The 22,370-nt window shown below is 39.8% G+C and overlaps 1 protein-coding gene across 1 annotated transcript in view; it reads left to right on the forward strand.

Annotated features, from left to right (window-relative positions):
- The window catches only part of LRP2 (LDL receptor related protein 2), a 165,928-nt gene that overhangs the window by 134,099 nt on the left and 9,459 nt on the right, over positions 1 to 22,370 (forward strand). Inside the window, exons 51-65 of the mRNA XM_058191100.1 lie at positions 1,408 to 1,560; positions 3,163 to 3,333; positions 5,170 to 5,393; positions 7,558 to 7,735; positions 8,416 to 8,612; positions 9,835 to 10,080; positions 11,817 to 11,945; positions 13,854 to 13,973; positions 14,509 to 14,625; positions 14,786 to 14,902; positions 16,090 to 16,227; positions 17,529 to 17,651; positions 17,831 to 17,959; positions 20,789 to 20,920; positions 21,625 to 21,756. Of these exons, the coding sequence (XP_058047083.1) occupies positions 1,408 to 1,560; positions 3,163 to 3,333; positions 5,170 to 5,393; positions 7,558 to 7,735; positions 8,416 to 8,612; positions 9,835 to 10,080; positions 11,817 to 11,945; positions 13,854 to 13,973; positions 14,509 to 14,625; positions 14,786 to 14,902; positions 16,090 to 16,227; positions 17,529 to 17,651; positions 17,831 to 17,959; positions 20,789 to 20,920; positions 21,625 to 21,756 (2,306 nt within the window). The remainder of the gene's footprint in view (positions 1 to 1,407; positions 1,561 to 3,162; positions 3,334 to 5,169; positions 5,394 to 7,557; positions 7,736 to 8,415; positions 8,613 to 9,834; positions 10,081 to 11,816; positions 11,946 to 13,853; positions 13,974 to 14,508; positions 14,626 to 14,785; positions 14,903 to 16,089; positions 16,228 to 17,528; positions 17,652 to 17,830; positions 17,960 to 20,788; positions 20,921 to 21,624; positions 21,757 to 22,370) is intronic.

Consider the following 22,370-nt stretch of genomic DNA (forward strand, 5'->3'; position numbering starts at 1 on the left):
AATTATGCCAGTGCTAAGGTGCTAGCAGTGTTAGGGCTTCCAGCATTGCCAACAAACACTGTAATTAGTGAATATTGATGCCATCTATGTTTTCTTATTTTGTATTGATATACTAAGAACTACAGATCATAACACCATAGTGCAGGGATGAAATTCAAATTTTTTCCCTACTGGTTCTGTGGACGTGGCTTGGTGAGCGTGGCAGGGGAAGGATATTGCAAAATCTCCATTCCCTCCCTACTCCTGGGGAAGGATACTGCAAAACCCCCATTCCCTCCTCACTTCTGGGGGAAGGATATTGCAACACCTCCATTCCCACCCCACTCTGGGGCCATCCAGAGGTGGTATTTGCCGGTTCTCTGAACTACTCAAAATTTTCGCTACCGGTTCTGCAGAACCTGTTAGAATTTGCTGCATTACACCCCCGCCATAGTGGTAACAGCTTCCCACACTTCAAAACTGAAGTGGAAGAAGGAAATGTTTCAGCTATTACAAGGCCACGAGCCCCTCTGCTGTTCATTTAAACAATCTGATATTTTCAGGGCTCTGCTGAAAAGATGCCACTGCCTCATTAAGAGTCTCATTAATTTTAAGGAGTAGACTTAAAGCAGCAGCATCTTTTTTTCAGGCTGCTGCAGAACCCTAAAAATTTTAAGAAAAATCAAGAAGGTGCCATGTTTGTGCTTGAGTGAAATCTTAGGCAATTCTGCAGAATCATTTTTGAGGTGTGCCCAACCTTAAAAATGATAGCTTAATGAAGTAATGAAATTCAATGCATATTAATATATTTTTCAGTAATTATGTTGTAACAGAGGTGGGCAATCTGAAGCCTCAAGATCACATGGTATCCCTAAATTGTAATATTGGTTATTGGAGGCCCTGCCTACTTTACTCAATCAACAGTGAGTAAACCAAGCCAGCAAACAGAATCCTTACTGTAATTCTACATAGTGACAAATGCTGCTTTGCAGAGGGAAATGTAGGGACCTGGAATAATGTAATGGTATGTGGGAAAGACCTCGGGAGATGGGATGAAGAGATGCTGCTTAGGGACTGTTCAGCTGAGAGACAGCACAGCTCACAGGTACATCGTTGGCAGAACAAGAGAAGAAAACCTTCCCTACATTCTCGGACTGAAAAAGTGACTGTGGGTGAATTGTACTTTATAACTTGCAAGATTCGGTTAATATAATTTTGCAACAGAGTAGAATTAGTTTATCTTGCCAGGTTTCTTTTCTGGTCTACCTTCCTTTCAGATAACTACACCCCAAGTTGCAATGTTTTAGTGCTGTGCTAGCTTTGTTTTGCTTTATTTTTCTGCCTTTCAGACCTAAATTAGTAAGTAACAGGAAAAAAAATATGTCTGTGAGGTAGTTGGTGTAATATGCCTTTTGTCAAATATTTCAGAAAACTGTACTGGGTAGATGCCCATAAAGATTGCCTCTATGTAGCTGAGCTCGATGGCAGATTCAAGAAAAAACTAATTGATCGGTGCTTGGATCCTGACAACACCTTCTGTTTTCAGTATCCTAGAGCAATTGCTGTTCATCCTAAATATGGGTAAGCTGGTTCGGTATTTTCTTTAATAAATGTAAAGATATTAACCTACTCTGTTAAGTCATAATAAATGTTCTCACAATTACAAAGTTGAAAGAGGTCATCTAAATCAACAAGCATTTGATCAGTACAAGAATTCAAATGAGAGCATAGAATTATAGTTACCTGTTAGTATAATGGCTAATAAAGGTTTTTAAAAATTGCAAAATAATGGAAACTGATCAAGGACAGATTCAATGTAGAAATGGAGAAATTTTCTGACAGTGAGAACAATCAACCAGTGGAACAGCTTGCCTTAAGAAGTTGTGGGAACTTCATCACTGGAGGCTTTCAAGAAGAGACTGGACTGCCATCTGTCAGAAATGGTGCAGGGTCTCCTGTTTGGGTGGGGGGTTGGACTAGATGACCTACAAGGTCCCTTCAAACTCTGTTATTCTGTTATTAATTTCAAAAGGAACACAGATCTTATGTGTCTTCTTGCCCAGAGATCAGTCCTCTTATTTTGAGGCTAGACATCTTTTTGGTTAATTGTGCTGCTATGCTGAATAAATCTGATGTAGTATTATATTGGGGGGAAAAGGTGAATTCAGTCAAAAAGATTTCAAGAATAAAAGGGTTGTTTTAGCAAGTAATATAATACATCACTTAGAAAAAAAACCCTTGAGTTTTTTGAGAAATTGCCAGAATATTACTTCCTAAAACTCAGATTGATACAAACAGAACCTGAGTGACCTCAAGATGTGTTGACTTCAATTCTCAGAATTCTCAGCTATAGTCATGCTGTAAAGGGAATTCTGTAAGTCCATGTATTGGTTTTCACTCAGGTAGCCAACCTTGACTGAACTCAAAAGCTAATCAGATTCAAACCATGGTAGTAGCATTTGTGCAGGCTAGATAAGAAAGAGAGAGAGAGAGAGAGAGAGAAACAGAAACAGAAACAGACAGACAGACACAGACAGACAGAGAGACAGAGAAAGAAAGGAGGGAGGAAGGAAGGAAGGCAATTCTATCTTTGAAGAAGGAAATAATAATGTTGCCAAGAAACTGACATGGAATTTATTTTTATGAAGTCACTAAGACTTTTAACTCAAAGGAGACTTTACTTTAATTTCTAAGTCTAAATCTGTAACTTGCCTTCTTTAATTACTTTTTTGTCCATTTCAAAATAAAACAGCAAGTCATTCAGCTGTTGAATGTATCAAAAGATTGAGCATGGCAGTCATTTTACTTTATTCCCATTCGTAAAACATTTGTGTGTGCAAGTGTCTGTGCACACATGCGTGTGTGTATCTGTCTGAGCCGCTATCAACTTCAATCCAATCTTTTTATATGAAATAATTTATCTCAACCCTCAGCAAATATTAGATTAAAATTCTCCTACCGGGGCCTTTCACAGCAGCAATATATTTTAAACATTAAAAAAAACCTCATATTGCTGTCTGGAGGTTGCTGTAATAAATTTTCTCCTTTGCTGTGTGTTTGCTTATTTTGCAGTGTGGGTTTTTCCCCCCCACCCTTTCATCCTTTTGTCCAGGGAAATGTATCTATTTTTGTATTACATCCGGCAAATTATGGATCAGTTTTCTATTCTGTTTATTAAAACAGGCAAGTCTACTGGACAGATTGGGCACAGCGAGCGTATATCGGACGCGTGGGAATGGATGGCAAGAATAAGACGGTGATTATCTCTGCCAAGTTAGAGTGGCCTAATGGACTTACCATAGATTACACCAACGACAAGCTCTACTGGGCAGACGCCCATCTAAACTACATTGAGTACGTACATAGAGAAGAATAAAGCAACTGGGTAACTCTTCCTATCAGATTTTGAGGGTTATCAAATGAGATTTTAGTGGCAGCTTTAATTCAGTTAAAAGATCTGCAGCTACCAGTTAGAAAACTATTTGCTCTGTGATTTCAGCACAACAATTAGCAATCAGTAATGATAAAAGAATTCCAGATCATCATAATGTGGAGTTCTGTAAGGCATAGTAATGCGTAAATGGCTCTTTTTTTTTTTTGCTGAATCGTCTTCTATTCTACTATATTTTTTAAAAAAATAATGTTCTTAATGGTAATTTAGCAAATAGGTATCCTAGTGCTAGGATAAGGATTATTTGGTTTAGTGATTCAGGCCATAGAAACCAGGAGACTTGAGTTCTAGTTCCATCTTAGCCATGAAAGCTGGCTGGGGGACCTTGGGCCAGTCATTCTCTTTCAGCCACAACCCACCTCACAAGGCTGATGTTGTGGGGAAAATTGGAGGAGGAAGGGTGATGAGATATTGAACACCGCCTTGAGTTGTTCATAAAAATAATACAGGTGGGATTTCAATAAAGAAATAATAACAGAATAAGAATTAATAGAACTGCTTCTGGTTGGTAAAACATGCAGTTCACCTGTGTGTTCTCCTTGAGTCCTGAATTCTGTATTAAAATTTGAGATACTTTTCAAGCTAGCATGAGATGGCAGACCGTGTTTTAAAAAGAGATTATGTGGAATAGAGAAGACAGATACCAGGCTTGCAAGATTTATTTTTTACTGGACCCCTAAAGCCCATCAAGATAGTCTAACATTAAAAATTCAGTCCAAAATTAATTAATTTTGAGCCGTTGGGTTTTGTTCAGAATGTTGTGTGGTTTATTACCCAACTTTGTTTTGCAACACAAAAGGCAAAGATCCTACTTGAATAAAAGCTAGAATGAGAAGTGTGACTATGTTAGAACAATACATCTATTCCTTCCTATTTAGTTCCTCTTTAAAATGCGCTAACTAAATCAGAATAACTAGGGTGAAAAAGTTTAATGCAAAACTTTTACTTGGATTCTATCCTTTCATTCCTTTAACAACAGTGAATCTGGAGGCATGCTAAATGAATAATCTCTGCTTGACTCTAAAGCTAAGTTTGTTTGCCTTGAAATTCATTTCACTTTCAGGATGAGCTAAGTCAGAATGATTGGCAATTGTACATCAGCATGCTTACTTATGAAGTAAATACAGGTAGTCCTCTACTTACGACCACAATTGAGCCCAACATTTATGTTGCTAAGTGAAATGTTTAAGTGAGTTTTGCCCCATTTTTATGACTTTTCTTGCCACTGTGTTTAAATGAATCATTGCAGTTGTTAAGTTGGTAACACGGTTGTTAAGTGAATCTGGCTTCCCCATTGACTTTGCTTGTCAGAAGGTCACAAAAGGGGATCACATGACTTCGGGACCCCATACCCGTCATAAATATGAACTAGCTGCCAAGCTGCTTAATTTTGATCATGTGACCTTGGGGATGCGGCAACGGTCGTAAGTGTGAAAAATGCTCCTACATCACTTTTTTCAGTGCCGTTGTAACTTTGAATGGTCACTAAATGAACTGCTTTAAGTCAAGGACTACTTGTACTTTGTAAGTAATCCTTATAATAATATAGAAACATATAAAAACATTGCAAAGTAGTATTTTGCATGATTAAAGGTAAAGGTAAAGGTTCCCCTCTCACATGTGTGCTAGTGGTTCCTGACTATTTCCACTCTTTCAGAAACAAGCAGAATGTTGATTATGGATTATGTTTCCTTTTTTTCCCCCCCTTCAGTGTTATGTGTTATGTTTTCTTCTTATAGGTATTCAGATCTTGATGGCCAACACCGTCATACTGTGTATGATGGGGTATTACCTCATCCGTTTGCAATTACGATTTTTGAGGATACCATCTATTGGACTGACTGGAACACAAGGACCATTGAAAAGGGAAATAAATATAACGGAGCAGGCAGAATGGTTCTCGCGAACACCACTCACCGGCCCTTTGATATTCACGTCTATCACCCATACAGGCAACCCATAGGTAAGGGATTTATTCTGTGAGGGTAGGTATGGATTCTGGATTTAGCTCTGTCACGAAAATAGGAAGTGGAAAGACGTGGGCAGTTTACAAAGGTGTACTTCCAACTGTTATTTATTTATTTATTTATTTTTAATTTGCATTTATATCCCGCCCTTCTCCGAAGACTCAGGGCGGCTTACACTATGTCAAGCAATAGTCTTCATCCATTTGTATATTATATACAAAGTCAACTTATTGCCCCCAACAATCTGGGTCCTCATTTTACCTACCTTATAAAGGATGGAAGGCTGAGTCAATGTTGGGCCTTGTGGGACTTGAACTTGCAGTAATTGCAAGCAGCTGTGTTTATAACAGACTGTCTTACCAGCCTGAGCCACCAGAGCCACTTATTTATTTATTTATTTATTTGTCAATCATATATAAGATAACAGGTAAAAGTATAAACATAATTTGGATACATGAAAAGAGTAAGTCAGAAGGAATATTAGGAGAGGGACGGTAGGCACTCAGGTGTACTTATGCACGCCCCTTTTGGTCTACTGCTTGCACTGGTTTTTATCATGTGCTATTATCTTCAGTTTAAATTTATGCTCGGTGATGATTTGGATTATCAGTTCCTTCTGCTGAACATTTTGATGTAGTTTTTGACTTGCTCAGATTTTCATTCCCTTATCTGTCCCGTATGGCAAATCTCAAGCTGATCTGCCATTTCTCATGGGTTTTGCAAGAGATGGAAGGAAAAACCGAACCCAATCTACTATCGGCTCCTGATTACATGCTCCATATAATTAGTCACCAATTTCTATTTAATAAGTCAGGGTCAGGGAATGTTTCCTGGATGTTAGGTGGACTGAATACAGACTTATGACCACAATGGAGCCCAACGCTTCTGTCCTTAAGTGAGACATTAAGTGAGTTTTGTCCCATTTAACAACTTTACTTGCCATAGTTGTTAAGTGAATTGCTGCAGTTGATAAGTTTAGTAACATGGTTGTTGAGTGAATCTGGCTTCCCCATTGATTTTGCTTATCAGAAGGTCACAAAAGGTGAGCCCATGACCCCAGGACCAGGGGTGAAATCCAGCAGGTTCTGACAGGTTCTGGAGAACCGGTAGCGGAAATTTTGAGCAGTTCGGAGAATCAGTAGCGGAAATTTTGAATAGTTCAGAGAACCGGCAAATACCACCTCTGGCTGGCCCCAGAGTGTGGTGGGAATGGAGATTTTGCAATATCTTCGCCCAGGAGTGGGGAGGGAATAGGGATTTTGCAATATCCTTCCCCTGCCACAGCCACTAAGCCACACCCTGGCCTCCAAGTGACGCCCACAGAATCGGTAGTAAAAAAATTTGGATTTCACCACTGCCTAGGACACAGCAACGGTCATAAGTATGAACCACTTGCTAAGCTTCTGAATTTTGATCACATGATCATAGGGATGGTACAAAGATCATAAGTGTGAAAAATGGTCATAAATCACTTTTTTCAGTGCTATTGTAACTTTCAAGGGTCACTAAATGAACTGTTGTAACTCGATATTCCATTTATCGGTATGAAACGGTATTCCATTTAAACACTTTCACATAGGGCCAACATAGGGAACGGTTCAAATATTTTCTTTGAGTCCAATGTATCCTGGTGCAGATCTGTAGGTTATAAAATGCAAAATTTGGATTGTTAGATCAGAGCAAAGATTGGAGCATTCTTGACCATTTTATAATAATAATAATAATAATAATAATAATAATAATAATAATAATAACAACAACAACAACAACAACAACAACAACAACAACAACAACAGCAGCAGCAGCAGCAGCAGCAGCAGCAGCAGCAACAGAATTGGAAGGAACAACAACAGAATTGGAAGGGACCTTGGAGGTCTTCTAGTCCAACCCCCTGCCCAGGCAGGAAACCCTCCACCATTTCAGACAAATGGCTATCCAACATCTTCTTAAAAATTTCCGGTGTTGGAGCATTCACAATTTCTGGAGGCAAGTTGTTCCACTCATTAATTGTTCTGACTGTCAGGAAATTTCTCCTTAGTTCCAACTTGCTTCTCTCCTTGATCAGTTTCTACCCTGATTATTAGCAATAATGCCATTTGTGGTATTTTGTCAATGGAGAATAATTAGATATTTCTCACCTCATTTTTTTTTTTTTACTAGTAAGCAATCCTTGTGGGACCAACAACGGTGGCTGTTCTCATCTGTGCCTAATAAAAAATGGTGGCTCTGGTTATTCCTGTGAATGTCCTGATAACTTTATGGTAGTGCAGTTGGGCAGCACAGGTCATTGCCTCCCAATGTGCTCCAGCACTCAATTCCTGTGTGCTGACATTGAAAGGTAGGCATATGCAATGACACAATTGCTTTATTTGTTGCTTTTTATGTCCTATACGTCAAGGATGCTTCCAGTTAGGATACTGTATGTTACTGCTTGACTCTCATTTAGTAAGAAAAAGGGTTGTCCACACTCAATGAGCTTTATGTAAGATACGGATCTGAATCTGAAATTCTCCGTTTTAGTCTGACCTTCTACTCGCTATCCCAACCTTCCCTCCCTGGTGCTTCATCTAGAAGGTTGGACTGCAATCCCCAGCTAGAAACTTCAACAGTTAGTGGCCAGTTGAAGTCCAGCCAGCAACTTCAACAGTTGGTGGCCTTTGGAGGGCCCAGTAACATAGGATTCCTCCTTTCTACTTCTTCAGTAACATTGGCTCTTGTCACTTTGCTACCTGGAGTGCTATTAAAATGATCAGATTGGGTGTCAAACTCACGATGACACGTTGTCACATGACATATCACAACTTCCCCCCCCTTCACTAAACCAGGGGTGGGGATGGCCAGTGGATGTCACATCTGGCCCGTGGGCCGTGAATTGGACACCCGTGGCCTAAGTTACCCAATGCTTTGGGTTGAAAAGGGAAAGGACTCTTCCTCATTTGCAGCATCTGCTACAAGCAATGCCCTTGTACTTCATATCTGCAAACTCCTACAAAGAAACACATTGTCTGTTTCCCATAGATGCATTCCTATCTGGTGGAAATGTGATGGCCAAAGGGATTGTCGGGATGGGTCCGATGAACCTCCCACATGTCCAGTTAGATACTGCCGCGTCGGGCAATTCCAGTGCAATGATGGCAACTGTACTAGTTCCCACTACTTGTGCAACAGTGTTCCAGAGTGTCCTGATGGATCCGATGAGGATCATGTGCTTTGTGGTATGTGGCAAGCTCTCTAATCTATTCATAAATATCACCCAGGTATTTATCATCATGACCATAAACCGGTCTAGACTGTTCTGTTTCTATGAGTAGGAAGTAGACAGACCTCAACAGAATAGCCATTATGACAAAGCCGCTTTGAGTTTTTAGTATATCCACCAGATTCATTACTTGGGGCTCTCTAGCTTTCCATGCTGTCAAGATGTCTATAGAGTCATCCAGGTCATGGTGTCCCAAAGGTGCTTTTTCAAGAGGCAACTGGACTTTCTGATTTTTCTTTGAAGATGTTTTGCTTCTCATCCAAGAAGCTTCTTCTTGCTGTCAAGATTTTCTGGCTTCTGGACATGTCCACCACATATGATAATAAGATCCTGGTAACTGATGACATTTCCAACATCTAGCTGGTTTGCCTTTAAACATTTTTGCCAGTTTCTCAGGTGGCATATGCCATCTATAAAACATTTTATATTGATTTTCTTTATATGCAGTGGACATTGTTAATTTATAATTCCTTTCCCATAGCTGTTGCCATTTGTCTAGGTCTATTGAATATCCAAAATTTTTAGCCCAAGCTATCATAGATTCCTTTACTTGTTCCTCTTCTAACTCAATCCCCAACAAAAAGTTATAAGTTTTTTTGATTAATTTGTCCTCTGTTCCTGTGAGAATCCTATCCGGTTCAGTCTTTTCTAAATAAAAACCATAGAATTTAACATCTTTCTGATATATTGCTTGTATTTGCATATACATATACTAATCTAACTCAATCCCCTGTTCTTCCAAATCTTGTTTCTGCTTCAGTTCCTCCGTCTGTTAACAAGTCCCTATACCTAGCAATATTTCTAAGATTAACAATATTTGGATGTATTAAAACCTCAATTGCTGATAACCATGTTGGAATTTTCATATAGTATTTATCTCTAATCTTCTCCCATGCCACTAGCAATGCATTTCTTATGTAGCATCTATGAAAGTATGTGTGTATCTTACTTCTAGTTCAAGATTTTCTGAGAGTCGAAATTCCATTGCATCTGGAAGATACCTGGGCTGGATGAAGCATCTCCATAACAATGTTTCTCTGTATAAAATGTTTCCATCTGTCTGCATGTCAGGGTTGTCAGGATATTTTTTGGGGGGGGAGTGGGGCAAATTGTGAATTTCATTTGGAGAAGGAATTACCTTATGATTATTTTTTTTACAAAGTTCTACTTTCTTTTAGCCAATCACCAATGCGAATCTCACCAGTGGCAATGTGCCAACAAGCGATGCATCCCGGAAGCCTGGCAGTGTGACCGAGAAGATGACTGTGGTGATAATTCAGATGAGGATAGCGCTCATTGTGCCAGCAGAACTTGTCTTCCAGGCCAGTTTGCGTGTAACAATGGCCGATGCATCCCCCAGACCTGGAAATGCGATATGGATAATGATTGTGGTGATAACTCAGATGAACCATTCCATGAATGCAGTAAGCAAAACACATCTTGAACTACTTTATCATCGCTGTACCAAATTAAGAAGCACTGTTTGGCTTTACTCTTGGTGGTCACTGCCAAACAATGTGAAAGGCAGGAAGAATGAGGGGGGCAGAGGTGTAGGGCAGAGGTCTTCAAACTTGGCAGCTTTAAGACTTGTGGACTTCAACTCCCAGAATTCTCCAGCCAGCTATGCTGGCTGGAGAATTCTGGGAGTTGAAGTCCACAAGTCTTAAAGCTGCCAAGTTTCCCCTGGTGAAACTTCCACAAGACTTCCCCTGGTGAAACTTCCACAAGTCTTAAAGCTGCCAAGTTTGAAGACCTCTGGTGTAGGGGAATAACTCTCTGAAGTGCATCTTTCCTATTATACGTATTACAGAGCATGAAATAAGGACGGTCACATTGCTTCCAGTTGAAGAAACACCTGATTCTTTATGCATGAATATTAACCTTGACTAAACAAATAGTTGCTTCCATGTTGAAAGGGATGGAAGAACAGACCTTTATTTACCTGTAGTCACCTCAGGGAGTACACTTTGTACTTGGATGTGAAAGACTTCAAGGAAAACCCTACTAACAGTATGGAACTGTTCCACTGCTTTTCCTGCCCCGTTGCTTCTTTCCTTTTCCTAAATAAAGAACCCCTTTCTTTTTGGAAATCAACTTGGGAAAGGGGCAGGGTCCCTGTCATTCCTGATTTGAAATAATTAACCCTTTAGAGTGCCATCTGGTATCTATATACAGTACCTGGGTTCAGCCCCATCAAACTCATTTCTGAACTGATGCATAAGAACGTCAGACTCAAATACCATTCTAATCAGATATAATATACCACCTGTGAGTGGAAAATGTAATATAAAATCCATCTCAGCAATTTTATATTAAATCAATGAAGAACTCTGTTGAATCCATGTATCACATCAGGAAAAGATTTAGTTTGAGACTGAGAGATATCTCTAAACCTCAAAAGAGTTGAGCATATACCGAAGTTGTTGAGCCCTGAATTTGGTTCTGTTGAACCGAATTATCTGGGCCCAGCAACTTTGGTATATAATGAATACTTATTGACAAAATATTATGCTAATAGGAGAGAATTAAGCCAGTACAATTATAAGGCGGTGCCTCTCCCAGCCAAAATGGGGCACGGGGCGGTGGTGGTGTTGCGTGAGCCCCCCTCCTCCCCATGGCCTGTTTTCGGCCTCCACAACATCCTGAAGCACTCTGCCAGCCAAAAATGCCGCCCCCCGCAGCCCATATTCAGACAGCAGAGTGCTACAGGAAGCCCTGGAGGCCGAAAATGGGCTGTGGGGGGGCTTGTGTGCCCCCCCATACCCCATACCCCCCCATACCCAGTGCAGATGAATCCAGCACTACCTGGAAAGGGTAGTGCTGGATTCATCTGTTCCATCTCCTGTCTCTCTGCTCCGCCAGCTGGCCTGCGGAGAACTACAATGCTGATCCAGTCCTCGAAGAAATCCAGTTTGACACCCCTGATCTACATAATAATACACTTTAAAAAATAAATAAATGCAGTCACTGTCTCACTTGTTGAGCATCTTTATGTGAAAAACACTTCATTGAACTGAAAAATGAATATCTATATTAGTGTTGTCGTTTATTTACTACCGCATTTTTGAAAATAACCTTGGTGTGATGCTTATTATTTTCTCTAATAAAGAATTTGATCAAAATTTCATGTAATTTTCTCTCTCTCTCTCTTTTTTTTCAGTGGGTCCTGCCTATCGATGCGATAATTATACAGAATTTAGCTGTAGGACCAATTACCGCTGTGTCCCTCTCTGGACTGTCTGCAATGGTTACAATGACTGCAGAGACAACAGTGATGAACAAGGCTGTGGTAGGTTTAAGAGCTGCAAAATGCAATGCCTTGTAAAAAGTGACAGCCCCATATTTGCTTCCATGCCACTTGCAAGCAAAGCTTCTATGAGACTGTTAGTGGCAGAATGTCACAGTAACGGTTGCTTTTCATTTGCTTAAGACCTGGGAGGTCATTAGCAACGCTTTAAATTAAAGACCTGGGAGGTAAATTCATTTACAGCATTTGAAATTGTTGAATTTTCCTCTCTTGGGAAGGTCCAAATTATCTGAAACTGTCACCTAGTTATTACTGTCTACATTCAATTGCGGCTGTTCCCCCTCAAGATGCAGTGTAATTTGTGCTCATTTGCTGTGAATTAAAACATAGATATATGAGTATCTTTTCATCTGGGCATATTTTTGTTAAGTGGAAAGAATAGCCAGTTTGGTGTAATGGTTAAGGCGCCAGACTTGAAACCAGGACGCTGTGAGTTCTAGTCCCACCCGAAAGCTCTCTGGGTGACTTTCAGCTAATCATGTTCTTTCAGCCGAACTCGCCTCACAAGGTTGTTGCTGTCAGGAAAATAAGAGGAATGAGCATTATTAGTATGTTCGCCACCTTGAGTTTATAACAATAATAAAGGCAAGATATAAATAATTATATATGACTATCTTTTAAAGTTTTTCTGAATATTTGACAAATCCACAAAGGCTATGCATAATAGTAAACGAAGTGTGCTTGAAATAAAAAGAAAATCAAGGAGCTCTATTGCTAAGAGAAAGTGGTTAAGATGGTAATGGGTGACAGTGAGAAGGTGGAACTTGGTACGGATTTACATTTGAGGGTGCTGAAGCAGAAGTGATCGCCAAACCTTTCTTGGTAATCTTAGAGAAATCCTGAAAGTGAGATTCTGAAAGACAGGAGGGAACCAAATCTCCTAATACTCTACTTAATAAAATTGCAAAATAGGGCTGTAGAAGATGCTACTCCTGCTATAGATGAACTCATACAGTAGTTGATTGAAAGACTAGTTAATATCTCCACTTGAGGAAGGAACAATCTAGTGGAGGCCACAGGCCTCTGCCCTGGGCCATGTACTGTTCAACACTTCTGTCTGTGATTTGGTATAAGGGGCTGGGGCCAGTGGTGGGATTCAAATAATTTAACAACCGGTTCTCTGTCCTAATGATTTCTTCCAACAACCAGTTCACCAAACTGCTCAGAAAGTTAACAACCGGTTGTCCCGAAGTGGTGCGAACTGGCTGAATCCCACCACTGGCTGGAGTTGATGATACAAAGCTGAGAGGAAACTGGCTAATATTTAAACGAAATGAGTATTTAAAAGATACACTGTAGAGTAATGTGACCAGTGGGCAGTCATGAACAGGAGGGGATTTAAGTTAACAAATATAATAGTCTGTGCAGGGGAAAAAAGTAAGGCATGGAGGGGTTAAATGGCCTGCCAGGAGTTAAATTTCCTTTGCTTTACAGACCTGTGAAGGTTATAAATGTGAGGATTGCTTGGAAAGTTACATTTTCATCACCATCATAATTATTGAACAAGGCAGTCACTAAAGAAGGACTACCTGTATTTCTTTTCTTTTTCAAAGTATGCCTTTGAAGGAGTCACTTTACAACAAAGTATTTTACTTTTTACTGTTTCTTTTAACAAACACAAAGTCTTAAAACACAAAGTCTTTAAAAAACAAAGTCTTTTACTGTTTACTGTTTCTTTTAACAAACACAAAGTCTTAAAACACAAAGTCTTTAAAAAACAAAGTCTTTTACTGTTTACTGTTTCTGCTGTCGACATCCCTGTACCAACCTTATTTGCCTGTACCAACCTTATTTGCACGTCTCTTCTTTCCCAGTTGCATTTGAGAAGGGTGTGTTAATTGTTGCTGGCAATTGATTTCTCTCTGTCTTGGGCACGGGTGTGTTCTGCAGAATCCCTGACTTGTGATCCTTTGGGAGATTTCCGCTGTGAGAATCACCGGTGTATTCCACTGCGATGGAAGTGCGATGGAAACGACGACTGTGGCGATGACTCCGATGAACAAAACTGCAGTAAGGGCTTTCCTTTTTTCTTTCTTCCCCACCCCCAAAAAACTGTAGTGTTGGTTGCTTTGTATTAAAATACTTTTTACATTTACTTGCAGATGTCTTGATTGGGGGAGGGGGGTTGGAGGGGGCAATCCAGGGATGGGTTTCAAAATGTTTTACTACTGGTTCTGTGGGTATGGCTTGGTGGGCCTGGCTTGGTGGGCGTGGCAGTGGAAGATTACTGTAAAATCCCCATTTCCTCCCAATCAGCTGGGACTTGGAAAGCAGAGAATAGATGGGGGTGGGGCCAGTCAGAATTTTTACTACCGGTTCTCCAAACTATTCAAAATTTCTACTACTGGTTCTCCAGAACTGGTCAGAACCTGCTGAAACCCACCTCTGGGGCAATCTATCCCTTCCAAACTGCATAATTAATTTCCAATATTTTTAATGAAAAATTTAGCAAGTGAGCAACGTAACAGTATCAACAGATTGAGGTATTCTGTTCTGAATGACTCTGCAAAAGTTCACATCGCGTTTGAATGATTCTTATTGCAAGGTCCTCGTGAATGCACAGAAAGTGAGTTTCGGTGTGCAAACCTGCGCTGCATTCCTTCTCGGTGGCTGTGTGACCATGACAATGATTGTGAAGACAACTCAGATGAAGTAGACTGTGGTGCGTATTGCAGTTTGAATTTGTCCTTCCTTTGACTTTATGCAAATCCCTCTCCTTTTCCCTCTGCCTCCCACTCCTTCCCTCCCAACTAAACCAGCCACCTCATGGCTTTTAAAGAAAAAAAAAAAAGATTTCACTACTTATTTACTCTTCTTTTCAGAACTAAGGACCTGCCACCCGGGTTTTTTCCAGTGCAACAGTGGCCACTGTATTGGAGAACAATTTCGGTGTGATGGGAGTGCCGACTGCCTGGATTTCTCTGACGAAGCTTCTTGCCGTGAGTTCTCAGATTTGTGGCAGAAACTTGATGCCGGTTCCTTACAATATCATGTCTTCTTCTTTTGTGAGGCAGGGGAAATAAACGGCTATCTTTCTTTCCTATGTCAAGAAATACTGAATGCAGTCAAGGATGAGCAGAAATGATAAAAAGAGAATTCCAGCATCATTGTAGGACTCTTTCTCCCCCTTGCCCCATACAGTCTCCCAGATCCCTAAAATCTGCTCTATATTCCTCAACTTTAAGGTTGCCGGGAACAAAAGAAATCAGATACAGGTAGTCCTCGAATCATGACCACAGTTGAGACCAGAATTTCTGTGGTTAAGCAAGTTGTTGAGTGAGCCACAGCCAATTTTACCCTTTTGTTCCATGGTGGTTAAGTAAATCACTTGCAGTTGCTATGTTAATAACATGATTGTTAAGCGAATCTGGCTCCCCTCCCATTGACTTTGCCTGTCGGAAGCCAGCTGGGAAAGTTGCAAATAGGGATCAAGTGACCCTGGACCATTGCAACCATCATAAATGCATGCCAACTGCCTGAAGTTTGACCAGGTGACCATCACAATGCTACAATGGTTGTAAGTGCGAGTACTAGTTTTAAGTCAGTTTTTCCAGTGTCGCTGTAACTTTGAACGGTCACTAAATGAATGGTTGTAAGTCAAGGACTACCTGTACACACTTTATTCTGCCTGATTACTTTTTTTTTTTTTTTTAAAAACAAGATTCTTTCCTGTTTCTACTCCATATTATATTTTTCTACACAATCTCAGTACAGCAGTGGTATCCAATCTTTCCGGCTCTGCTGACTGGCAGCAGTGATGGGCGGGGAGGGGATGATTTCTCACGCACGCCTATTGCTTGGGCAAATGGACCTTCATATGCTCACCCACTGCTTCCTAACAACCGCAGATCCCAACGGGCTGTGGACTGGTATCGGCTTTGGGGACCCCTGCAGTACAGTATAAAGCAATGTTGTTGTTTTTTAAAAAAAGATATCCTTTATTAAAGTTGTATGATGTTGCTATTACTAAACTCCTCTAAAAGCCAGGAACTAAGGGATATCTTTGTAATGGGGAAAACATCAATTTACTAGAACATATGAGATTATGTATGAAGAAAAAGATTAAGAAACTGCTTGCATAGTATTACAAGGGCCATGATATTAAAATTGAATGTCTTTTTATCAGCCACTCGCTATCCAAATGGTTCTTACTGTCCGCCTTCAATGTTTGAGTGCAAGAACCACATCTGTATTCAGCCCTACTGGAAATGTGATGGCGATGACGACTGTGGAGACGGGACAGATGAAGAACTTCAGTTCTGCTGTAAGCTGAAGATTTGCTGTTGTTGTTTTTAAAGCCCACTCTGTAATCTATCTTTGGAACCATCCGTCTTTGAAATGCCAGAAAATTGGAACTGAGAAATTGATTTTATATTTAAATGATAGATTGGCAACCACATACTTAACTTCCCATATACTAACCTCCTCTTGGATTCAGGATCAGCTTTTTCTATAACATGGAGAAGGGGCTTTTTGAGAACGCACAGATGCTTAGATCTAGTTGATTTTGGCATATGCATTTTTATAGATAAGGGAATTGATATATAATGCAGTAAATGAAATACAGAGAATACTAAGCATATTACAGAGATTCCCAAGCCTGAGGGGTAAGTTAGAAAATTAATCAGGGAGTTGGAAGTTCTTCATGTCAACCTGAAAAGAATCTTAAAAAGCTTTTCTCAGATCTACTCATAATAATAATAATAACAAAACAACAACAACAACAACAACAATAATAATAATATTTTAATTTGTATACCGCCCTTCTCCCGAAGGACTCAGGGCGGTGCACAGCCAAAATAAAATACAAAAATACAAAAAGAACAGCACATACAATACTAAGAACAACCCCTTAAAAAACTTATTCAATTGGCCAAAATTTAAAATACAATAACACCCTATAAAATTTACAGAAATTTAAAACCCATAAAAGCAAATTAAAATTTTAAAATCAAGATACTCATACTCATGATAAACTCTGAGATCAAGGTAGGAATGGTTATATATGTTTTCAGATAAAATCAATTTATGTATAAATAAGGGGGCATAGGACTCTATCTGACAACAGGATAGCTCTCCAAAAACAAAACAGAGCAGAACTAAATTTGCAATGGGTGAAAACCAGTAAAAGAAAGATGGACTTCAAAACTTCCTTCCAGGATCAGAGTGGACCTGCTCTTGCAGGATTGGGAAAGAAATTTAGAAACCAGGTTCTGCAGGCTTTTCCTACCTGGTATTAACTATAATTAATATTGACCATATGTTAACTGCAGATAATAGGATGGCACAGGGGTCTGCAAACTTGGCTCTTTTAAGACCTGTGGACTTCAACTCCCAGAGTTCCTCAGCCAGCAAAGCATGGCATAACTCTGATGAGATAGTGAGTCTCTGAATGTATACTTGTTCTCGATTACAGGTAATTGAAGCTACATGCTTGCACTGATCCATCTCCTTAAATATATGAATTCTACTACTAGTTTAGCACTACCATCTAACATTCAGGAAGTATTTTGAAACAGTGACCCATAAACAATATTTAAACTCTCGTGACCTTTCCGATTTCAGTGGACGTTGTCTGTGAGCCCCCTCACCGCTTTCGTTGTGAGAATAATCGCTGCATCTACAGCCAGGAGTTGTGTAACCAGGAGGATGACTGTGGAGATGGAAGCGATGAGAAAGAAGAGCATTGTAGGTTTATCGATTTATCTGACCTACAGGAATGAACAGATTAATTTGCTGTTTGTTGTCTTAGTTTCGGGTGCTTGGACCTACATTGACCCTCTTAACTTTGTCCATATAGTTTGCAGAATAATAATTTACCAGTGATTACAAAGTTATGCAAAGTGTGCATGTCTTTTTTTATGCAGGCAAAGAACCTACTCCCCAGCCTTGCACTCCTGAAGAATTTAAGTGTGGTAATGGAAATTGTATCCCACTGCATTATGTCTGTGATAATTATGACGACTGTGGAAACCATTTTGATGAGCTCGGCTGCAGTGAGTATTGTTGTGGTTGCATGGACATTATTATGTTTTGTTGTTTTCTTGCAGGATTTCTCAGATGGGGTAAGGTGGAAACTTTATGTTTCAGGGCGATTGAAAGTTGTGGGGAAATCCACTGAAGTGAAACAATCCCCAAAAGAGAAAATGTTCCCTATCTGATCTATCTCACTGAAATATGATGTGTCGTGTCCCACTCCTCCTCTGACGGCCGGGTCTGGGAAGTCTGTATCAAGCGTGGCCACAAAGCCTCTGCAGCTTTGCCAAATTCCTGTCAGAGTTCTCAGGGCAGGCAGGAATCCAAGGTGTGATTTCAGCAACCAGATTAGACTTTGCCTGACTCAAGGAATGCCAAAAAGCAGATCCTTTATATAGGCCATGGGGTGTGGCTCCATGACTCAGCACTTATCCAGGCCTGCCCCTCCCTTCCTTTGGCTGACGTCGCCACTCCATTCTCTGGAAGCGGGGATCTGTCCACGTTTTGTCAGCTGCCAGCAATTCTAGCTCATGGCTGGCTTCTTGCTCACACGCTGTGGTGGGGAGGTTTATTTGCCCAGTCTGTCCGGGCATGGTGCCAGGGCTGGGAGTTGGAGGCATGCCAGGCCATTCTTCTTCACTATCAGTCTCTGGCTTAGATAACAGGAGATGGGAGGGGTCCGGCTGCGGTGAGTGGGGCGGATGAGGCACAACATGATGCCTCTATCCTTTCTCTATCCTATTTCATTTATTTTGGTAACACCAGTAGAGGGATTCAGCCAGGTCCGGTGAACCGGTAGTTAAATTGCTGGCTGGCCCCACCCCTTCCTGCCCTGCCCCCTCCAGGAGTCCCCACGCACCCCATTTTGGCTCAAGAAGACCTCGTAGGCCCAAAATGGGGTGCAGGGGGGGCGTTGCTGCCTGTCACACCCCATGGCCACACCCACCATGGCCATGCCCACCCACCCAGTCATTAGGACAGAGAACTAGGTGCTAAATTACTTGAATCCCACCACTGGGTAACACCATTCCAGCAGCTGAAACTTAAATGCAGGTGTTTTTTTTTTAAATCTTCCTGACACAATTTAAAACAGCATTCGGTAACCTGGTGCTCCCCAAATGACATATCCTATAATCCTTGGGCCATGCCATTGGGGGATTTATGGATGCTGAAAAGTGAAACATTGAGGAGGAACTGAGTTATGAAAGATTGCCTCAAATTATAGTGAACTATGCTCCCTCTGCATTAACCCCTTTATCCTTCCAGCTTATTTATTCGAAGCAAACTAAGAAGGAAAAGAACCTTTAACCTGCCAGTGATTTTAAATAAAGTGCTTCTTTTAATCAATATAACTGAGTGTAACTAATGGGGAACAGCTAAAATATAGTCACAGCTGTGTATATGTAATTAAGAAAAAAATCACGGCTCCAACAGAAAGAATAAAAGAGTGCTGTACTTCTGGATTTTTTTTTTAAAGTACAGCACTCTTTTATTGTTTCTGTTGGGGAGATGATTTTTTTAAATTAATTTAGAAGTGAGAAATTATTGGGCAAAAATTTGAATATGGCTAGAGAAAAAGATACAGCAACACATTGATCTTAAACCAGAGCTGTTCCTGTTGGGTATCTTACCAGAGAAATTCAGTAAAGAAAATACATATTTGATTATACATGTAATAACGGCAGCAAGAATGGTATTTGCACAAAATTAGAAAGTAGAAAAAATTCCTACAAAGGGAGAGCTAATTAAGAAAATATTAGAATGTGCAGAAATGAGTAGATTAACATTAGCAATTAGAGGGAAGGAAGAATTGGAGTATTACAAAATTTGGGGGCAATTTTATCAATGGATAGAGCCTGAATATAGACAATAGACAATGTAAAAATAAGAAACATGGGAAAAATATGTTGTAATACATTAAATTTAAATGTAAGAAGAAAGATAAATATGTACTAAGAAATGATAAATGTTGAATATGATGACACAAAAAAATTTACCCAGATTTTACACTGATTAATTAATGATGAATTATTTGTTTAAAAATATTTTTTTTAAAAAAATAAAAAAATAAAAGAGTGCTGTACTGTATATCAAAGGTTTTTCTCCCATTAAGGTTAATAGAATGAACACCAACTTATTTTTTTAGAGCCTCAGATATTTAAGGCATAATAATAAAGCCCAGCTATCAGGAGTTGTATTATTGGGATATTTTATAGTGGTTTTATGGATTTGACATCTTTGCAAACTGCTGGGAGTTGGTAGTCTTCTATAATCATTGTAAATAAAAACAGAAGAAAGGAGAAGAGGAAAAATACGTTGTTGGAAAAAAAGAGGAGTCAAAAGCGATAGGACTTTACAGTCTGCTGCTCATCAACATCAGTTAGAATTTTTTAATCCATTGATTTTTTTTTGGGTGATGACAATTTAACCAAAGTTCCTTAAAATGCCATTTGAAAGGAAAGGTGTTCCTTTCAGCACCATCGCTATGGAGCAACCTGGTACTATACATGAGTTAACTCTAAAATGGATCGGAGCCTAAATGTTTTGAAAAGGATTCACTGTTAATTAATGGATGACTTCTTTGTAAAGCATAATTATGGGTGCTTCTTAAAATAGCTGCAATTGTTTTCTGCCCCCAAAGTGCAACGATCACCCACAACACTATTACCTTAGTAATAATGGTATTTTCAATCAAAATTGCTTTGTGATTTTTTTTTTATTTCAAAGGTTATTTTCTTTAAGAATAGGATAAAGCCAAAGGGAAATTGAGGAAAAATGCTATGAATTGTAATTCTTTTATCCTTACTGATCAAAACTTACGTCTCCCTCTCCAACTCTTTTTCTTTAAGATCCCGGAACAGGCAGAACATGTGCTGAAAATATCTGTGAACACAATTGTACCGACCTAAATGAAGGAGGCTTTATATGTTCCTGCAGGTCTGGATACAAGCCCAATGACCTGGACAGGAATAGCTGTGATGGTAATTTTCATCTATACTTTGTTTTCTACCTTGGAAATGCTCAGCAACCTTGAGGCCTCAAAATATCAATATATTGTGCTTTTCCCTTCAAACTTATTTTATTCAGTTCTGTTTTTCTTTTTATAGTGCCAAATCCTATGTCATGGTATATTTTAGATCATTGTTGAAAGTTGTTGCTCTGTTGTTGTTATTGTTGTTTATTTATTTATTTGCATTTATATCCCGCCCTTCTCCGAAGACTCAGGGCGGCTTACACTATGTTAGCAATAGTCTTCATCCTATTTGTATATTTATATACAAAGTCAACTTATTGCCCCCAACAATCTGGGTCCTCATTTTACCTACCTTATAAAGGATGGAAGGCTGAGTCAACCTTGGGCCTGGTGGGACTAGAACCTGCAATAATTGCAAGCAGCTGTGTTAATAACAGACTGCATTAGTCTGTTGAGCCACCAGAGGCCCTTGTTGTTATGCTTAAAAACATGCACACAAATTGAGATGATTATTGAAGGGCAGCTGGGGGAGAGATTCTGCTGGAAGGATGCTGTCAATGCAAACCTAATATCATTTGTCTGGCTTAGACTTAAAATGAAATCAAAGTGAACCAAACATTGCAACTGTCGGAGTAGAAAATAACATCTCAACCATGGCATTATGTTCTGTTCTAAACAAAAATGAAAACTCTTATTTATCATTGATTTCAGATGTCAACGAATGTGAAGTCTTCGGCTCTTGTCCACAGCTTTGTATGAATTCCAAAGGAAGTTATGAATGCTTTTGTGCTGAAGGATTTCGATCTGTTGGGGATCAGCAGGGAAGGCAATGTGCAGCCAATGGTAAGAGCAGCCAGGATTTCCCTGGAAATTATTTATTTTGTAGGGGTGGGCAGGGATATAGCCAGCACGTCTTACAGGAGGGGTACAGATCACAAAGCTGATCAGAGAGAGAGAATAACCACAGGTGCCAACCTAATTGGCTGGAGCGATCTTCTCCAGTCCAACTCAACCCAAGGCCAGGGGTCTCCATCCAAACTGTTATTTCCATTGAGGTGCTAAAGCTCAAGATAGTTCATTGGGCATTGATATATCCTTTCATTGAAAAGGAGAGATGTTATGGTGAGAACATACAGTATCACAACAAAGGTCTTCATCAACAATCAAGATGGGACAATATCAAAGAGCTTCCTACAGGACTTTTAACTACAGAGAGAGGATGTAGTCAAAGCTCTGTAACAGGAAATCAGATGGCTGCTGCTTGTGAAAGCTAATGCCCTAATAAAACGTATTTGTCTGGAAAGCACTACAAGTGTCTGTGTTTAGTTTATTATATAAGCTAACACAGTTCGTCTTCCAGCCATCTCTATTTAAAATAGGATTTCCTGGAAATTATTTTAGTCTAAGGCCAGGCTTCAAGCCTCCATTATAAATACTGGAACATATTCTATCCCTGT

The sequence above is a fragment of the Ahaetulla prasina genome, chromosome 1 (assembly GCF_028640845.1).
Source record: "Ahaetulla prasina isolate Xishuangbanna chromosome 1, ASM2864084v1, whole genome shotgun sequence".
In the NCBI taxonomy this organism is placed as follows: domain Eukaryota; kingdom Metazoa; phylum Chordata; class Lepidosauria; order Squamata; family Colubridae; genus Ahaetulla; species Ahaetulla prasina.